Here is a 13,631-nt window from a genome sequence, read left to right on the forward strand (position 1 = left end):
ACAACTAGTAGAGATGCTCCAAGGCTGACAGCAAGTGTTCAACACTATTTGCAGTTCAACACTGTTTGTTTAGAAGCCCCCGTACAATGAGTCAATTAGGTTTTATATTAGCTTTAAATGCTGTGCGGAGTGGTGTTTGTCATTTTTGTTGGTTGGTTTTCGCTCACCAGACAGTTTACACTCTGTAGGAAAAATCTCCATAATTGGCACCTCAGTCTTAGAGGCAACTTGTTAGCGTTGTTTAAGGAAAATTATTTAAAAAGCTGTTTGTTCCCTTTAGAAGAAGGGCTCATTGACACGAATTTTAACTGTAAAATGTAAATAAGAGAAAATTTTTCTGGTTTTTGTCAAATAGTAGAGATAGTATTTAAATTGATTCGATTTTTATTTTTAAAAAAGCACCAAAATCTTTCTAACAAAGCTTAAAGGAAGTTTTTTTCCCTCAAAGCTACAGTTATGAGTGACATGTGCAAATGATAATTTTTCTTTTCCGTTGACAATTTCAGCCAACTTTTAACACATTTAAAAGAGATAAAAGCGTCCCCCCCCCCCCCCCCCCCCATGCAAAAGAATTGCCATTGGACATGTGGATGGCTGGATCAGTTTATACAGGGACTGGCAGACGAGGCAGAGAAAGTAAGTGGTGTGAGGAAGAACACACTGGAAAGCCATCACCAACCAGACTCTGGCCAGTGGCACTCCAGGGAACTGAGAGGAAGAGAAGAAAGAACAAGCATGTGGAAAGGTAAGGAAGAGACAGCAAAGGGACAGAGGCAGATGTCCAAAAGGCCATACCTGTAAATTCAATTTCGATTCCCTCCCGGCTTTTCCTGCGCTCCTTGAACCTGTCTTGTCCATCACACCATTTGACCGTCTTTGTCTAAGTTTGCTCTGCTTTCTGGTCAACAAACAGCAGACGGAGGATATTTGTTTCCCCAGAGGTGAGAAAGAAGGCCGATAAATTTGAAAAACAAAAGAAAACAGGCAGGGATTACGGTAAAATTATAATTCATGTGAGAAACTCTAGTTTGTCTCAAAACGTGGTACTTCTTCTTGATTGAGGGCGCAGTTGAAGAAACGTCATCTCACTCTCATTATTAAGAAATAGAAACATTAAAGTTTTATTATTTGAATCTAAAGACGGCCTAAGGAAGAGCTATGAACAAAAAACAAACAAAAAAAACATGGGCATGAATTGTTTTTAGTTTTACATTTTATTAATCCCTTTGAGTTATTTTCCACGTTTAAAAATTTGTTTATTCTGCTGAATGTTTCTTTTTTAACCAAGTTGAAGCAAATGTTTGTAACTTCATAAAAAATGAACATTGTCAAGAATGTTAGACAACCGTTAAATAACATCATTTCATTACATAATGTTATGTTACATAAATATACATTTATATTTCAGTTTACACAATAATAACACACAGCCTTTGATTAATGCAAAGTTGTGGGGTTTGTATGATCATGCGCCAAAAACAGTTAACACTGAGTAAAAAGTCACTGTGCAATACAGGGAGAAGTGCTTGATTGTCATTGGTAATTGTGTAAAAGCCCTCTGAAAGTATTATTGAGTTCTTTGTAAAAAGCAATGGAAAAAGGCAGGTCCTGGAAGTGCTATAAAAAGTCCTTCAAAAGTCTTACAAGTGGATTAGGAGCTTGTGTTCCAGCTGCAGTGATAAAAAAAAAAATCACTGTCAAAGAGATGAGGATTTCATCTGAGGGACTGTCAATGTGGCTGTTAGCTCCGGATGGTAGTTTTCCTGTCTCTGTCTTTGTTCTGCAAAAGAGAAAAACAACATATTATCAAGAAATTCATATAGAAATCGATTTATCGACAAAATGGACAAAATTAAACAGGAAGTATTGGCCTTAATGCTGACATTGACACAATCCCGTCTGTCCTCAGTGTATTTATACACTGTGAATAAATGTCCTTGGCTGTGAAAGCTCAGTTTGTTGACACCTTTTTTTTTTCTTGGAGGCTGAGGAGGGGCCTCATGAGCTCACATTTTTTACAGCAGCCCGTGACGACACACTCCATTTATCTGTGGTATCAGAACCCAGAGGCTGCGATTTCCTGGCTGGTTCGGAGCCCTTCTCTATCAGGCCAGGAAAAATAACATCACATTTTCCCCGTTGGCCTGACCTGCTTAGTGCTCACCGCCCAGACCCTCCAACGCTGGCTTTCAAAGCAATGGTGAAGACATTTTAATGAACCAGGGTTTGAGAGATATGCGATGGATTGATTGAGGACAGAACTTCCAAAGATAAATCACAAGGCTCAAAACGGGCTGAGGAACAAATAAACCATATTTGTTTTCAACACTGAGTTAAGTCCTAAAAATCTCAAACAGTCAATCAATAAAGGCAAATATAATTTGGGAGAACCAATCAGTTTTCTAATCAAAGTATAAAGTAATTTGTTAGTTTAAATTTAAACTTAAAAACAATAAGGTGGAATTTTGATCTCTTTTAGAATTGTATTTTTGAAAAAAAAAAAATTAAAAAGTATGTTTGTTTGTTTTTCATGGCAATAACTTTGTTACCTTTGGCACTCGAGGCGCCTGAGGTGGGGTTCTCGCCCCTCGCTGTGCCCCTGTCCTCTCCTGACTTCTCTCTGCCCCCACCTCAGGCCCCCCTCTCATCAGCCCAACACCTGTTACACATTTCCTCCCAGACAGAGTGCAAGGTGTAGGTGTTTTGGAAAGGCTTTTTGACTGACATCAGCAAAGGTGTGTAGGTGTTTGGAAGGATATAGGGCAGTAATAAGAGAGTGAAATCATAGGATCTGGACGGGAATCAATCCTCCCACTGATGAAGGTGAGTAAACGGAGAAAGGAACTGCTTTTATTCAGCTGGAACAAGCACTGTTTTGCTTAGATTGAGACTCTACTCGGATCAGTTTATAGTTTTTATGAATTCCTATGCATTCTAGATACAGGAAACAGAAGGAAAATGAAGGTTTTGGCAAAAAGACAATCTATCACTTTATGTCTGAAACCTGCAAAAATCAGAGGGGTTTTCCCTTGGAGAAAATGTGAAACTTTATCGAAGACATGAGAAAATGAGTCTGTAAAGCTTCAAACGTTTTTGAATTTAAAGCAAAGGTCTTTTAGTTTGTGCTAAATGAGAGTGAATGCCTTGGTTTGGTGAAAAAAAATCATCCCTTAAAACAAAGTTTTACAACAATTTCTGGGCCAAGGTAAACATTTGATAAAAATCCCACACTACTAACTGAAAATGTAAAAAAAAAAGAAACGGTATTGTGTATTAACAGCAGTATACATTTATTGTTATCAACGTCTCTTGGATAAGCATCAAACGAACACAAAGAAAAGAGTAATTTATGATTTTCATTTTCCTAACTAGTCTGTGTAAAATCTGGGCCTCTGGGTGAACACAGAGCTGATATTCTGACCATGGTGAAAGTTTTTTTACACTAATTGGATAAAATGTAATAATTTTGCAAAGCACACCTGATCATCTGTCACAGCGCACTAGGGTATTGTGGCGCACAGATTAAAAACATTGATTTAAAAGAAGTTATCAGTGATAGAAACTCTAATATACAATGCTCTGTTACTGCAAAACTTGTTTCTGTCTGTTCAGAATCCCTGAGTGTAAACAGCAATGCACTGTTCTTAGGGGGATACTAGTGTGACGGCTTTATGAACTTTAAAGGGATGTGAAAGTTTTAAACCTCCAAAAGGAAAAATATTAATAAGAAGTCCTGTCTTCAAACTAAAGGTTTTCTTGTAATTATTGCTTGTTATTTCTTACATATGTCTGAGTACAAACAAGAGCCTATGAAGCAACATCTTAAGTGTGCTTCACTTTTTGGACACCAAAAACACTATTAGATTAAAACATGACTGCACTACAAAAATAGGCCACTTAAAAATGAGTCAAAAATTCTTACCCCATTGGCAGATGTTTTTTAAATGAGCAAAAAAAAAAATCTGCCAATGTGGCAAAAAAATGGTCCAACCAAGAATTTTCATTTTTAGAAAAATAATTTTAAGATGTGCTTTTTCAAACTTTTGCTATATTGGCAAACTTTTTTGATAGGATTATTTTTCTTGCAAGACAGAAAAAAAGAAAATTTTTCTGGTAAATAAAGGGTCTTTTTCCTTTTGTTAATATTACGTTTTTGCAGTGTGAGGAAGTGCCAAACAGCTGATTAAAGGACCATTTTACAGGCAGATCAAACTGTTTTTTGTTGTGTCCTGCACTAAGGATAAAGCTCAGTTTCACAACCTTGACCCCTCCAGAGACTAAAAAACTATTGGAAATCTACCAGACCGCATTCACAGTAGCTCTCTATGAAGATTGAGAGTGGTAGTCCATCTAAAATCAACTTACTTCATGTGCCTCTATGCCATTATGTGAACCCCAAAAAAAGCAAGTTCAAGGCCGAGCGGGGGAATTTGGAATTTGGCCAGAGAGCCTATTTTCTCCTGAAAGAAATTGCTAGAGTATGGGAAACTTTGTCTCATTTCAGCATTGCTGTTATTGTTCTTTTTTCCTGGGACACACACACACGGAGACACACAAAATAAAACAACAGCTGGAAGACGGCAGTGGAGCCGTGCTCTTTGGTTCGTAGGAAAGTGCTGTGGAAAATTGAAGGTATTTATCAGTGAAGGGAAAAGTAGTGGAGGTTTGAGAAAGGGGATACACGAAAAATTTCACTTAAAGCTCATGCGTTACAATTCGATGATTTCCCCAAATTACATGAAATTACAAGGGAATCACTTGGAAGCACTGTGCGAGCGCTTTGTGACTTCAGTGAAGCACAGCTGCTGCTGGTGAGGCTGGTTCACTGGTTTAGTCGAAACAGAGAGGACGGGGAGCTCTGAGGCAGGCCTGGCAGTCAAAACAACTTCTTAAAGACTAACAGGTCACAGTCGAATGACATCTCTGCTCTCTTTCCAAACACACACTCACAGACATACCACTAACTCCCCAAGGAGTGATTTGTCCAACACTAATGCAATTACCTGCTGATGTTTATTTTTGATTTTATAAGATATCACCACCCTGGAACATAATTGTTTAACCAGCAAATTTAAAAAAAAAATCAACGCTTTTTACCCAGCATCTTGTCAAATACCTTTTATTATAGCTTTTTGTCTATGCAAACTTTATGTTTTAGCTGTTTCCATTCAGCTGGTCCGTGGAAGACAAATATCTAATTTAGTCTGGCTGCATTCGAACAGGACTGACTGGATGGAAAAATTAATTCCGCTTTGGCATTGGTCTGCAATCTTATAAGGAGATTGGTATTTAACCATTAAATAAAAAAGGGTCATATCCTTTAGCCTATTGAATAAAAATATTTAAGTCTGTGTTGGTCCCTGGAGCGGCTTATATAAGCTGTAATTAGCCTCATAAATGACCCTCAATTAAAAAAAAATAACACATTGAACATTTATGCTGAACTACCCAACACACTGAATAGCTCCAGTCTGCTGGTGTGCAGCTTGGAAACAGCTCCGCATTTGTGGTTATGTGGCGTCAATCTTGATTGTTTCTGGGGAAAAAAAAACCTTTTATTTTAATTTTTCTTTTTCCAACCATCCAACCACGTTGGATTTTAAAGATACTCTGTAACAACTACACAATCTTTTCTTGATTTTGATAAAACTTCATAGTGCTACCTTTGACTTGAGATGGTAAGATAGTCACCTTGGCCATTAAATTCAGCTTGAGAAACGGTATAATTAAAACACTCAGCCGCTGCTTTTGTCCTCACTGGGTTGCACACTGACCGGCTCAGTTGTCTGTAGTTATTTTTTAATTTGCTTTGTGAGCACTCTTCTTTCCCTGAAGACTATATGACAACAGACTGATAGCTCTGCTAATAGATTTTGTTAGTTATCTGACCCGGCTTCTTTTGTTGGTTTTAAATTAGGGCCTAACAGCTTCCATCTGTGCAGAAACGAAACAGACAGGTTAATGCTTAATTGCACACAGTCATACACAAAACCAGGCTCTTACACTTAACTTGGGGGAGAAGGTTTTCTTTTTTTTTTAAAACTGCCCACATAAAGAAGGTACCCTCAATGCATCCCAGCAGTATATTTTAAAATAATAGGAGGTGAAGCTTGGGAACTTCAAATCAACTTAAGTTTAATTTGGCACCAAGGATAATTTGCTTTTCATATACTAGTCTTAAAAATTGTTCTTTAACCCTGCTTCTATAAAAAAAAAATCAAAAACCGCATTAGCGTGCTCCTTTGTGCGCTCTGTCCCACGGACCATTTGGTCTTCATACGGAAGCAAAGCGTCGCTTCAGTAAAACTCAAACCAACTTCTCCAGACTGGAAGAGAAATAGTTTGATTTTCCCACAAGTCCCCTTTCTCTTCACCTTCTTTCTGCACACTATCAGTTCAAAAAGTCTTGAAGACAGCACTTTTCATAATGTATGTGGCTAGAAGCAAAGAACTTCTGTCTGGTTAAAAAGATGAGAAGAAAATGCACAAAATACTGTTTTTCATAAAAGGCTCTATGTGGTGGATTGTGCACAAGTGCGTGGCAGCATGTGTGTGTATGGGTCACTTGTGTGGCTGCAAGTGTAAGCAGGAGGGCGTTTCACAGAGAGTGGTTTCCAGGCCCCTTTAACATGACCATCAAAGCCCAGCGTCAATGTGTTTCTAATAGCAGTCGCTGAATTAAACACTGGCTGTTCAGCCTCAGCAGAGGATAAATCATTTACAGAACAATTAGCTCATTTGTTGCTCTGCTCTGTTCTGCCAATGACTTCCAGACACAGAAACCCAGTCTGTGCGTGTGTTTGTGTCTGTGTGTTTGGACAGACACACAAGACACAAATATATCCCCATTGGATTTGTCATTCACAATCTTCTCAATGAAGAAAATTTGCAAACATTTCTTATTTGTCATTTTTTACATTAGTAGTCATGGTTGACATTCATTCATATGTCATGTGTTATCACATAAGTTTACACAAATGGGCGAAGATTTGGAAAAATTACTCAAATAATAAAAAAAAAAACTATTAATAAAAAAGTTTAACAAGTACATAAAAAAGAACTGCTTACATTTATTAGAAGCAGTTTTATCGTTGATGTCAATATAGACAACCTTCTAAAAGTTTAAGAAACTACAAAAATAATAATAATCCCATAGAAAAAAAGCCTGTGTTCTTTCACAAAAGAATTCAATTTAACAGAAACAACATTTTTACTGCAGCTTTGTCATTCAAATCTAGCTTTGATGGTTTAATTCTTTTTTTTATTTCAGACACAAAACTTCTACTCTCCAGAAAATGGTCACATTGGAAAAACTGAACTTGTAAAGCTAAATATGAGAAAACCCTCCCAAAGATGAAAAATATTGTAAAGAACACTTTATTTTTATTCTTCATTGAGTAAATCGGGTTTTCTTCTTCGGACCTGAAAAAATAATAAGTGACCATCTTGGGAAAAGCTGTAAAACTCAGCAGACTGCTGCAACCTGAAGTAGACACATTAGCACATTTGAAAATGTTATGCACTGAATAAACACCAATTCAACAATTTGGAGCAGCTCTGCTTTCAAACCTTTGAGCAAAAAGGTCAAGTGAGCAAAAAGTGCTCAAATGAGCCACATAGCAAACAAGGATTGAGGGGCACATTTCTCTGAAAATCTGGCATTATTGAATCGTATTCTCTAAAACAATCCAAAAACAGTTTGATCTACAATCTTAAAATGGAAGAAAAATTATTTAACAGGTTTTTATGGGATTTTATTGACACGTTACTTAATCATGGTGTGAAATGAGTTTGTTGGGAGAAAGATTTATGTGTGTAAACAACACAAACACAAGTATTGTATTTTTGAAAGAGATTTTTTCCAGAAATGCATTTTTTAAAAATACTGAATAACAGAAATGATGTCAAAAGACAAGAGAATTTGTTTAAACTCAAGGAAATAGTCCACAGAAAAGCAACAATGAGAAGTTTTAAAATCTGTTTTACATTCACTTTCACTGACGGCCCACTCCTAAATAAAGACAATGAAAAACAGAAAAGCATGATTACTTATAATATCCATTTCAATCTCCCTGAAGCCTGAACTTAAAGACACACGGATAATGAAATCACATCAGTATTCACCTCACAGTTCCTCTGAATATGGAACATGCAACAGTTAGCCCTGTGCACAGTGGTCATTAGTACCACGACTGTTTGTTTTGCAACAGTTATACTGCAGTCACACATAATAAGAGGAAATGATTGTACTCTTTTCTCACTCTCACCTTCTCTTGCATTAGAAATGAGTGTAACTGAGGCGGCTGGTCTAAGCAGACCTGACAGCTGTGATGAACCTCAGTGACCATAAAAAACATACAAAAGAGAGAACTCAGGACATAGACTGTGATTTTCCTCCACACTCGTTGCGTCTCTGTAATCACCAGCACTCACTCTGCCCTTCAGCCCACTCAAACCCACTGCGGAGAGCTTCCAATAAAAATAAAACACTCTCAGGTGCTGCCAATCACAGATCTCTGGTATTCAACCCCTAAAACATTTTGAAAGGTTGAAACATCCACTTTGTTCTGAGACTCCACATTTTTACAGAAATAACAGCTGAATTTAGGTGATGCTGGAGCGATGCACATTTATCAAAATAACCCAAGGACATAAAAATCAACAACAGTTTGCTACAGTAGCAAAATATTTATTTTGACATGATTAATTTGCATATTCTTGCTACCATAACTATGGTGCAGACGGGTAAAAAAAATGCAGTCATAAACCTTTTCTAATTAAACTTAAAGTTTTTTGTTATTAGAATGGATATTACTGATATGATTGCTTCACCGACCAAAACACTTTAGCTTCATTTTTGTGTGCTTAAAACATGTGTTATTGTCTGGTTTAATGCACAGAAACAGCAGATGTCGTTTGTGTTGTGTTTGTGTAAGCCAGGTGCATTTTCACCTGCTTTTCTTTGGCAGTTTTTTTTTTCTGTATAGCAGGCACACTGCCCTCAGTTTCTAAGTTTGGTTTCTGATTTTCATTTTTTAAAAACAAATATCCAATATTTAATGGAATAAACTGACAGAGGGGTTTTTCCTCCAATTGTGCTTTCACTTTATCAAATACGCAATAATTTTAGTTAAACCATTCTGCCTCCCATAATATAATTGTGAAATACACGTCATATGTTGTCTTCTACTTTTGCAGGTGTAATTAACCCCTTGATGCCTGAATTAATTTCCAGGTATGAAATAAAAATCACTTGTGTTTTTGCTCTCATGTAGATGCAAATTTAAGGTAATTTTGAAGTGGCTTGGTGCATACCAGTGTTGAGAAAAAAACTTACTTGTAACACAGGAGTCATGGACTGCATTTTGATTTTGACAAAGAAACATGGTGAGTTAAGGGATTTATTGCATTTAGAAGTAACCTGAACAACACTGTTCATTGGCTTATTGGTGGGTGAATACTTGGCATAGTGCACATAAATCTTAAGTCAGAAAGGGGACACAAGTCATCCTGCTAATGAAAACCCGTGTGTCAGCCAGAAACACAAGCCTTTGTCAAAGTCTAAGCTTTTGAATTGTCTGACAAGAGTTTTTTTTTTTTTTTTGAACCATTACTGCACAGCGTGCATTTACAGGTCAGTCATGCATCTGCAAAGATGGGTTGACAGCAGTAGATAGTATTACATGGCCCCACGTGACAGCTCTGACCTTCACTAGCCTGATCGATTTGCACCAAGCCAGTGGGGGTTGCAAGTTAACCAGGAAAAGAGTAAAAAGAAAGAGATGCTGGGGAAGAGGGGGGAGGGGGGGGGTTGTGGATAAATATGAAAGACTTGGGGAAGACAGTCAGAAGAAGAAAAATAGAAGACAGAAGGGTGAGAATGACACAGGTCTCAGGCTAATTATCTCTCAGCTGAGGACGTCTGGGTTTAGACACTGAGGACATCTAGGCTTTCACTTGCAAAGGTTCATTGTGGAGACACAGGGTGGGGAGAGGAGACTCGCTGAGAGTCAAGTTATCCCTCAGCTAAAGGGACGGAGGAGGGTATTAGCTTTCACACACTGCTGGGGTAACGGGGGAGTCTGCCAGATGTCAGCTCCCTACCCATAAATCCTACTAAATGGGCAGCAGCTTTGGTTATAGAGGGAGAAATAAGAGGAAGTCAGCTCTCTATCATCTTCTGCGGTGTTTGTCAAAATCTGAGCCGGGCTCATAAATATTTGCTTTCACTCAGCTGATGGTAATTCTTCACTCGCTGTTATTTCTCATCAGACCAATGACTTTCTTATGCGAGATTGTTCTTGATTACATCAGTTTCCTGGATCGTATCAATCAAATGTGAGCAGACAGCTCACACTTAGTCAAGTTATGTTTGCGCTAAAGTGCAGGTCACCTAAATGAGGAAGGCAATGAGGAATTACAAAATTAAAGGGTCAGATTCAGTCAGTTACTAGTGTATGATATAAATCTTAGCTTTCTGGCCATCTTACACATTTTTTAAGCTGTCACATTCTGACTCATATCAAATCCCTCAGAATATCATACCCACAAAGGGATTATGAGCTTGCAGTCATTTCTTTCCTGGCGTAAACACCCCTAACATGCACATTTTATCTTAGATCATGTTTTTTAAGAAATTAAAAAAGGTTTTTTATTCTTATGCTTCCCTAAAAAAATTCAACTTTTTTACATGAAATGTCACTACGCCTAGAAACCTTTACTTTTGAGTAAAATTTACCCCTAAGACTGAAAAAACTGTTGATAGGTGTTTTAAAATCTCTATTAGCCAAACTTTACATGCACTGTCACTGATCTCAGGTCAGCTGGCCCTTAGCACAATAGTAGTACAGTAAAGTTTATTTTATTAAGGATAAGTGTGGTAAATAAACTATCATATATGTGTGTAGTGTACAAAGTATCCTAACTGAATACTTCTATAGATTAAATTGGAACATTTTAAATTTACAATACATAGATAGTGGATGAAAAGTAAACTTCAACTATACGGCCACACTTTTAGTATAAATGAAACATACTTACAGTTGCAGTATTACTATTGATGCACTATATTGGTACTGTCATATACAAATGTCAGTTGCATGTTTTGTCGTTTGCCAGTGCCAGTCACTCTTGTATTTTTTTTTTGTTTCCTTTTGTCAAACGTGAAATCTCATTGGAATTATAAACATAAAAAAACATATACTTTGTAATACACTTAAATAGACCACTTTTTGCAAAAGGGGTAGCATTAAACCCATCCAGATCTCCATGCAGCTGGGATGACCAACTTTTTAATCTTTTATTTTTTTTTAATTCTGTAAATTTTCACAATTCACTTAAGTTGAAAGCTATAGCACAAAATGTATTAATAGCTTCTAGCTTTTTTGAGTTCATAATGAAATTTTGTCACAAGAGCTTTAATGATCTCATGTCCAACTTTCCTAATTTTCTGTTTATCTAACATTTGTCAGACTCATTTGTTTTTTGCTCACCATTCTCCTCTGGTTGCTCAGGCAGAAGGTGCAGATGTGCTTGGGCTGAGTTGATTGGTCAGATCCTCGGGTGGGGGAGGAGCTGACATGGAAAAATGGGGGCGATGGCGCGTGGCAAGGCTGTCCATCATGAAGCCCTTCACCCAGAAGCAACACGTTTCCCAGATGGCTGATGTAGCTGCTGGCCAAGCGTAGTGTCTCGATCTTCGACAACTTCCTGAAAGCATCAGAAATGTGTGGAACAACAAAAAACTTTTTAGACCAGGAACATCAGAAACAGGGAAATTGTTGCCTTGACAGACAAAAATGGCAGAAGTTAAAGAGATGTAAGTGTGAAAAAGGTGCATCAGTCAAAGTACCTGTCTGCAGGCTCAGTGGGGATGAGAGTGCGCAGCGCTGTGAAGGCTGTGTTCACAGAATTGGTGCGATCTCTCTCCCGGGCATTGGCGGCGGTCCTCTGGCGGACCTCCACATGAGGTGATGATCCAGGGGTGCCCAGCCTCCCCACCATGGCCCCCAGACCTCCACCCCCTCCAGCCACACACATTTTTCTCTTTCTGTTCACCTTGATGTGGAAGGACGTTGGGGACGACGAGGAAGACAAGCGAAACGCAGAGGAGTTGGTGGTTCGCTCCTCAGAGCCAGAGCCTTCGCTGCCATTCTCCTCATCGTCTTCGGAGAGGAGAGCGATGTCGCCGTATAGGAAGCGGCCTGCAGGAGGCGCTGTGCGTAGCATGGCGTATGTCATCTTTAGAGCTGTGGATTTCAATGAGTCCTCTGGAGAAGCCTCAAAGGCAAGGTGCAAGCTGTAGGAGACAATGATGCTCGACAGCGACTGGGGTTGGCTAAAAGTGTGCACCACTTTGTTCACCAGGTCTACCTGAGATTTACCTGGTCCCAGGGATTATTCTTCTTTTCCTAACAATGAAGCATATGTGAAATGGTCCCAAAGTGCAGGTCAAAGAGCTCCACCTCAGTTCTGCTGTCAGGTAAATGGAGATTCCTGGTTCTCGTTGATTTGAACAGAAAAAAAGCTTCAAATCCCAAAAGATCCCCGTCTCTTGCAGTTATTCCTTTTGAATTAAAAAAAATCTTATTGTGGCATTTTAAAGTCAAAACTTGCCTTTACTTTGCTACATTAAACCTTCACCCTTCTAGTTTGTTTTTTTAATATTTGTCATTTATGAAAGCCAAACTAGCAAAAACTGCTCTGTTGCAACAGCATCATGATCTCTTGCTTTCTATTGGTCTCCTGCTCGTGCTGCTTTTTTTCCGCCTCTTTGCTCCACGTGTGTCTGCAGTCTGAGTGTTTCAGTCTGTCTCTGATCTTATAGCCAGTGGGAGGTCCAGGGGACTGCTTGGCTCCTCCCTTTGAGCTGCGAGTCCCTCGGCTGCTGTCTAAAAGCAGACCAGAAAGACCGGAGGCAAGAGGCAAACCATCGGCTGGAGTTTGTTTTGGCTTCATGCTGATGCGTACCAAGGGAAATCCATCATTCTTGCATCAACCCAGGAGCCATCTGCAACTCACTATGCAGCCGACATGAACACAGTTAAAAAAAAAAGATAAAAATATGTCTTCTGAAAGGGTTAATACACAGTTAAACTATAAACAAACAAATGTATCCTTGTAGCTTTCTTTTGTTTGTTTTCACAAACAAATGCTCTCTGCATTTGTGCAGGACGGCAGCCCAGGGGGTGGTGCAGTCATGGAGCCAGAAGCTGGAGGATCAGGCCGATCTTGTGAATGAAAGCTGGAACAGGATTTATTTAGTCATGGCCAAACTTTTTTTTTTTTTTATCTACTCAAGCCTTGACACCAGAAAGTAGTTTATCCTCAAGGGATTTAGATGTTTTAGGGTGGAGTATTTGGATAATGGAAGCAAAATTCATAGATTTTCAGTCTGTGCTTTCCACTCCCTAACCATCTGTCTACCTTTAGATAGGACAAGTGAATGACACAAGAGTCACAAAGCTGAGGATAAGACATAAGAAAACAGCAGAGGTAGACAGAAAAAAATCCTAATCTTTATATTTATAGCAAGACATAATGGAAATAAACTTTAATTGTTTTTACCACCTAACCTCCTGGGATTTTATTAGCCATGACCGAGCAACTGAACACTGTACATTTTTCTTCAG

At 38.5% G+C, this 13,631-nt stretch overlaps 1 protein-coding gene across 1 annotated transcript; it reads right to left on the reverse strand.

Annotated features, from left to right (window-relative positions):
* Nucleotides 1-1,195: 1,195 nt before the first annotated feature.
* Nucleotides 1,196-12,796, reverse strand: LOC101167982 (basic helix-loop-helix transcription factor scleraxis). The gene is made up of 3 exons (XM_004077782.5): nucleotides 11,852-12,796; nucleotides 11,493-11,709; nucleotides 1,196-1,780 (listed from the first exon to the last, which is right to left on the reverse strand). The coding sequence occupies exons 1-3, from the start codon at nucleotides 12,238-12,240 to the stop codon at nucleotides 1,742-1,744; spliced, it is 645 nt and encodes a 214-aa protein (XP_004077830.1). The 5' UTR covers nucleotides 12,241-12,796; the 3' UTR covers nucleotides 1,196-1,741.
* Between the last annotated feature and the right edge of the window lie 835 nt (nucleotides 12,797-13,631).

This window comes from Oryzias latipes, chromosome 16 (genome assembly GCF_053564925.1).
Source record: "Oryzias latipes strain Hd-rR chromosome 16, Olatipes_Hd-rR_3.1".
NCBI classification, from domain to species: Eukaryota; Metazoa; Chordata; class Actinopteri; order Beloniformes; family Adrianichthyidae; genus Oryzias; species Oryzias latipes.

What these genes read in the sequence shown, in the direction of transcription:
- LOC101167982 (XM_004077782.5), bottom strand. Translation starts at nt 12,240, where the DNA reads ATGACATACGCCATGCTACGCACAGCGCCTCCTGCAGGCCGCTTCCTA. An exon ending in CCCACTGAGCCTGCAGACAG is followed by an intron (nt 11,710 to 11,851) that starts GTACTTTGACTG and finishes TGATGCTTTCAG; the next exon opens with GAAGTTGTCGAAGATCGAGA. An exon ending in TGAGCAACCAGAGGAGAATG is followed by an intron (nt 1,781 to 11,492) that starts GTGAGCAAAAAA and finishes TCTCTTTTGCAG; the next exon opens with AACAAAGACAGAGACAGGAA.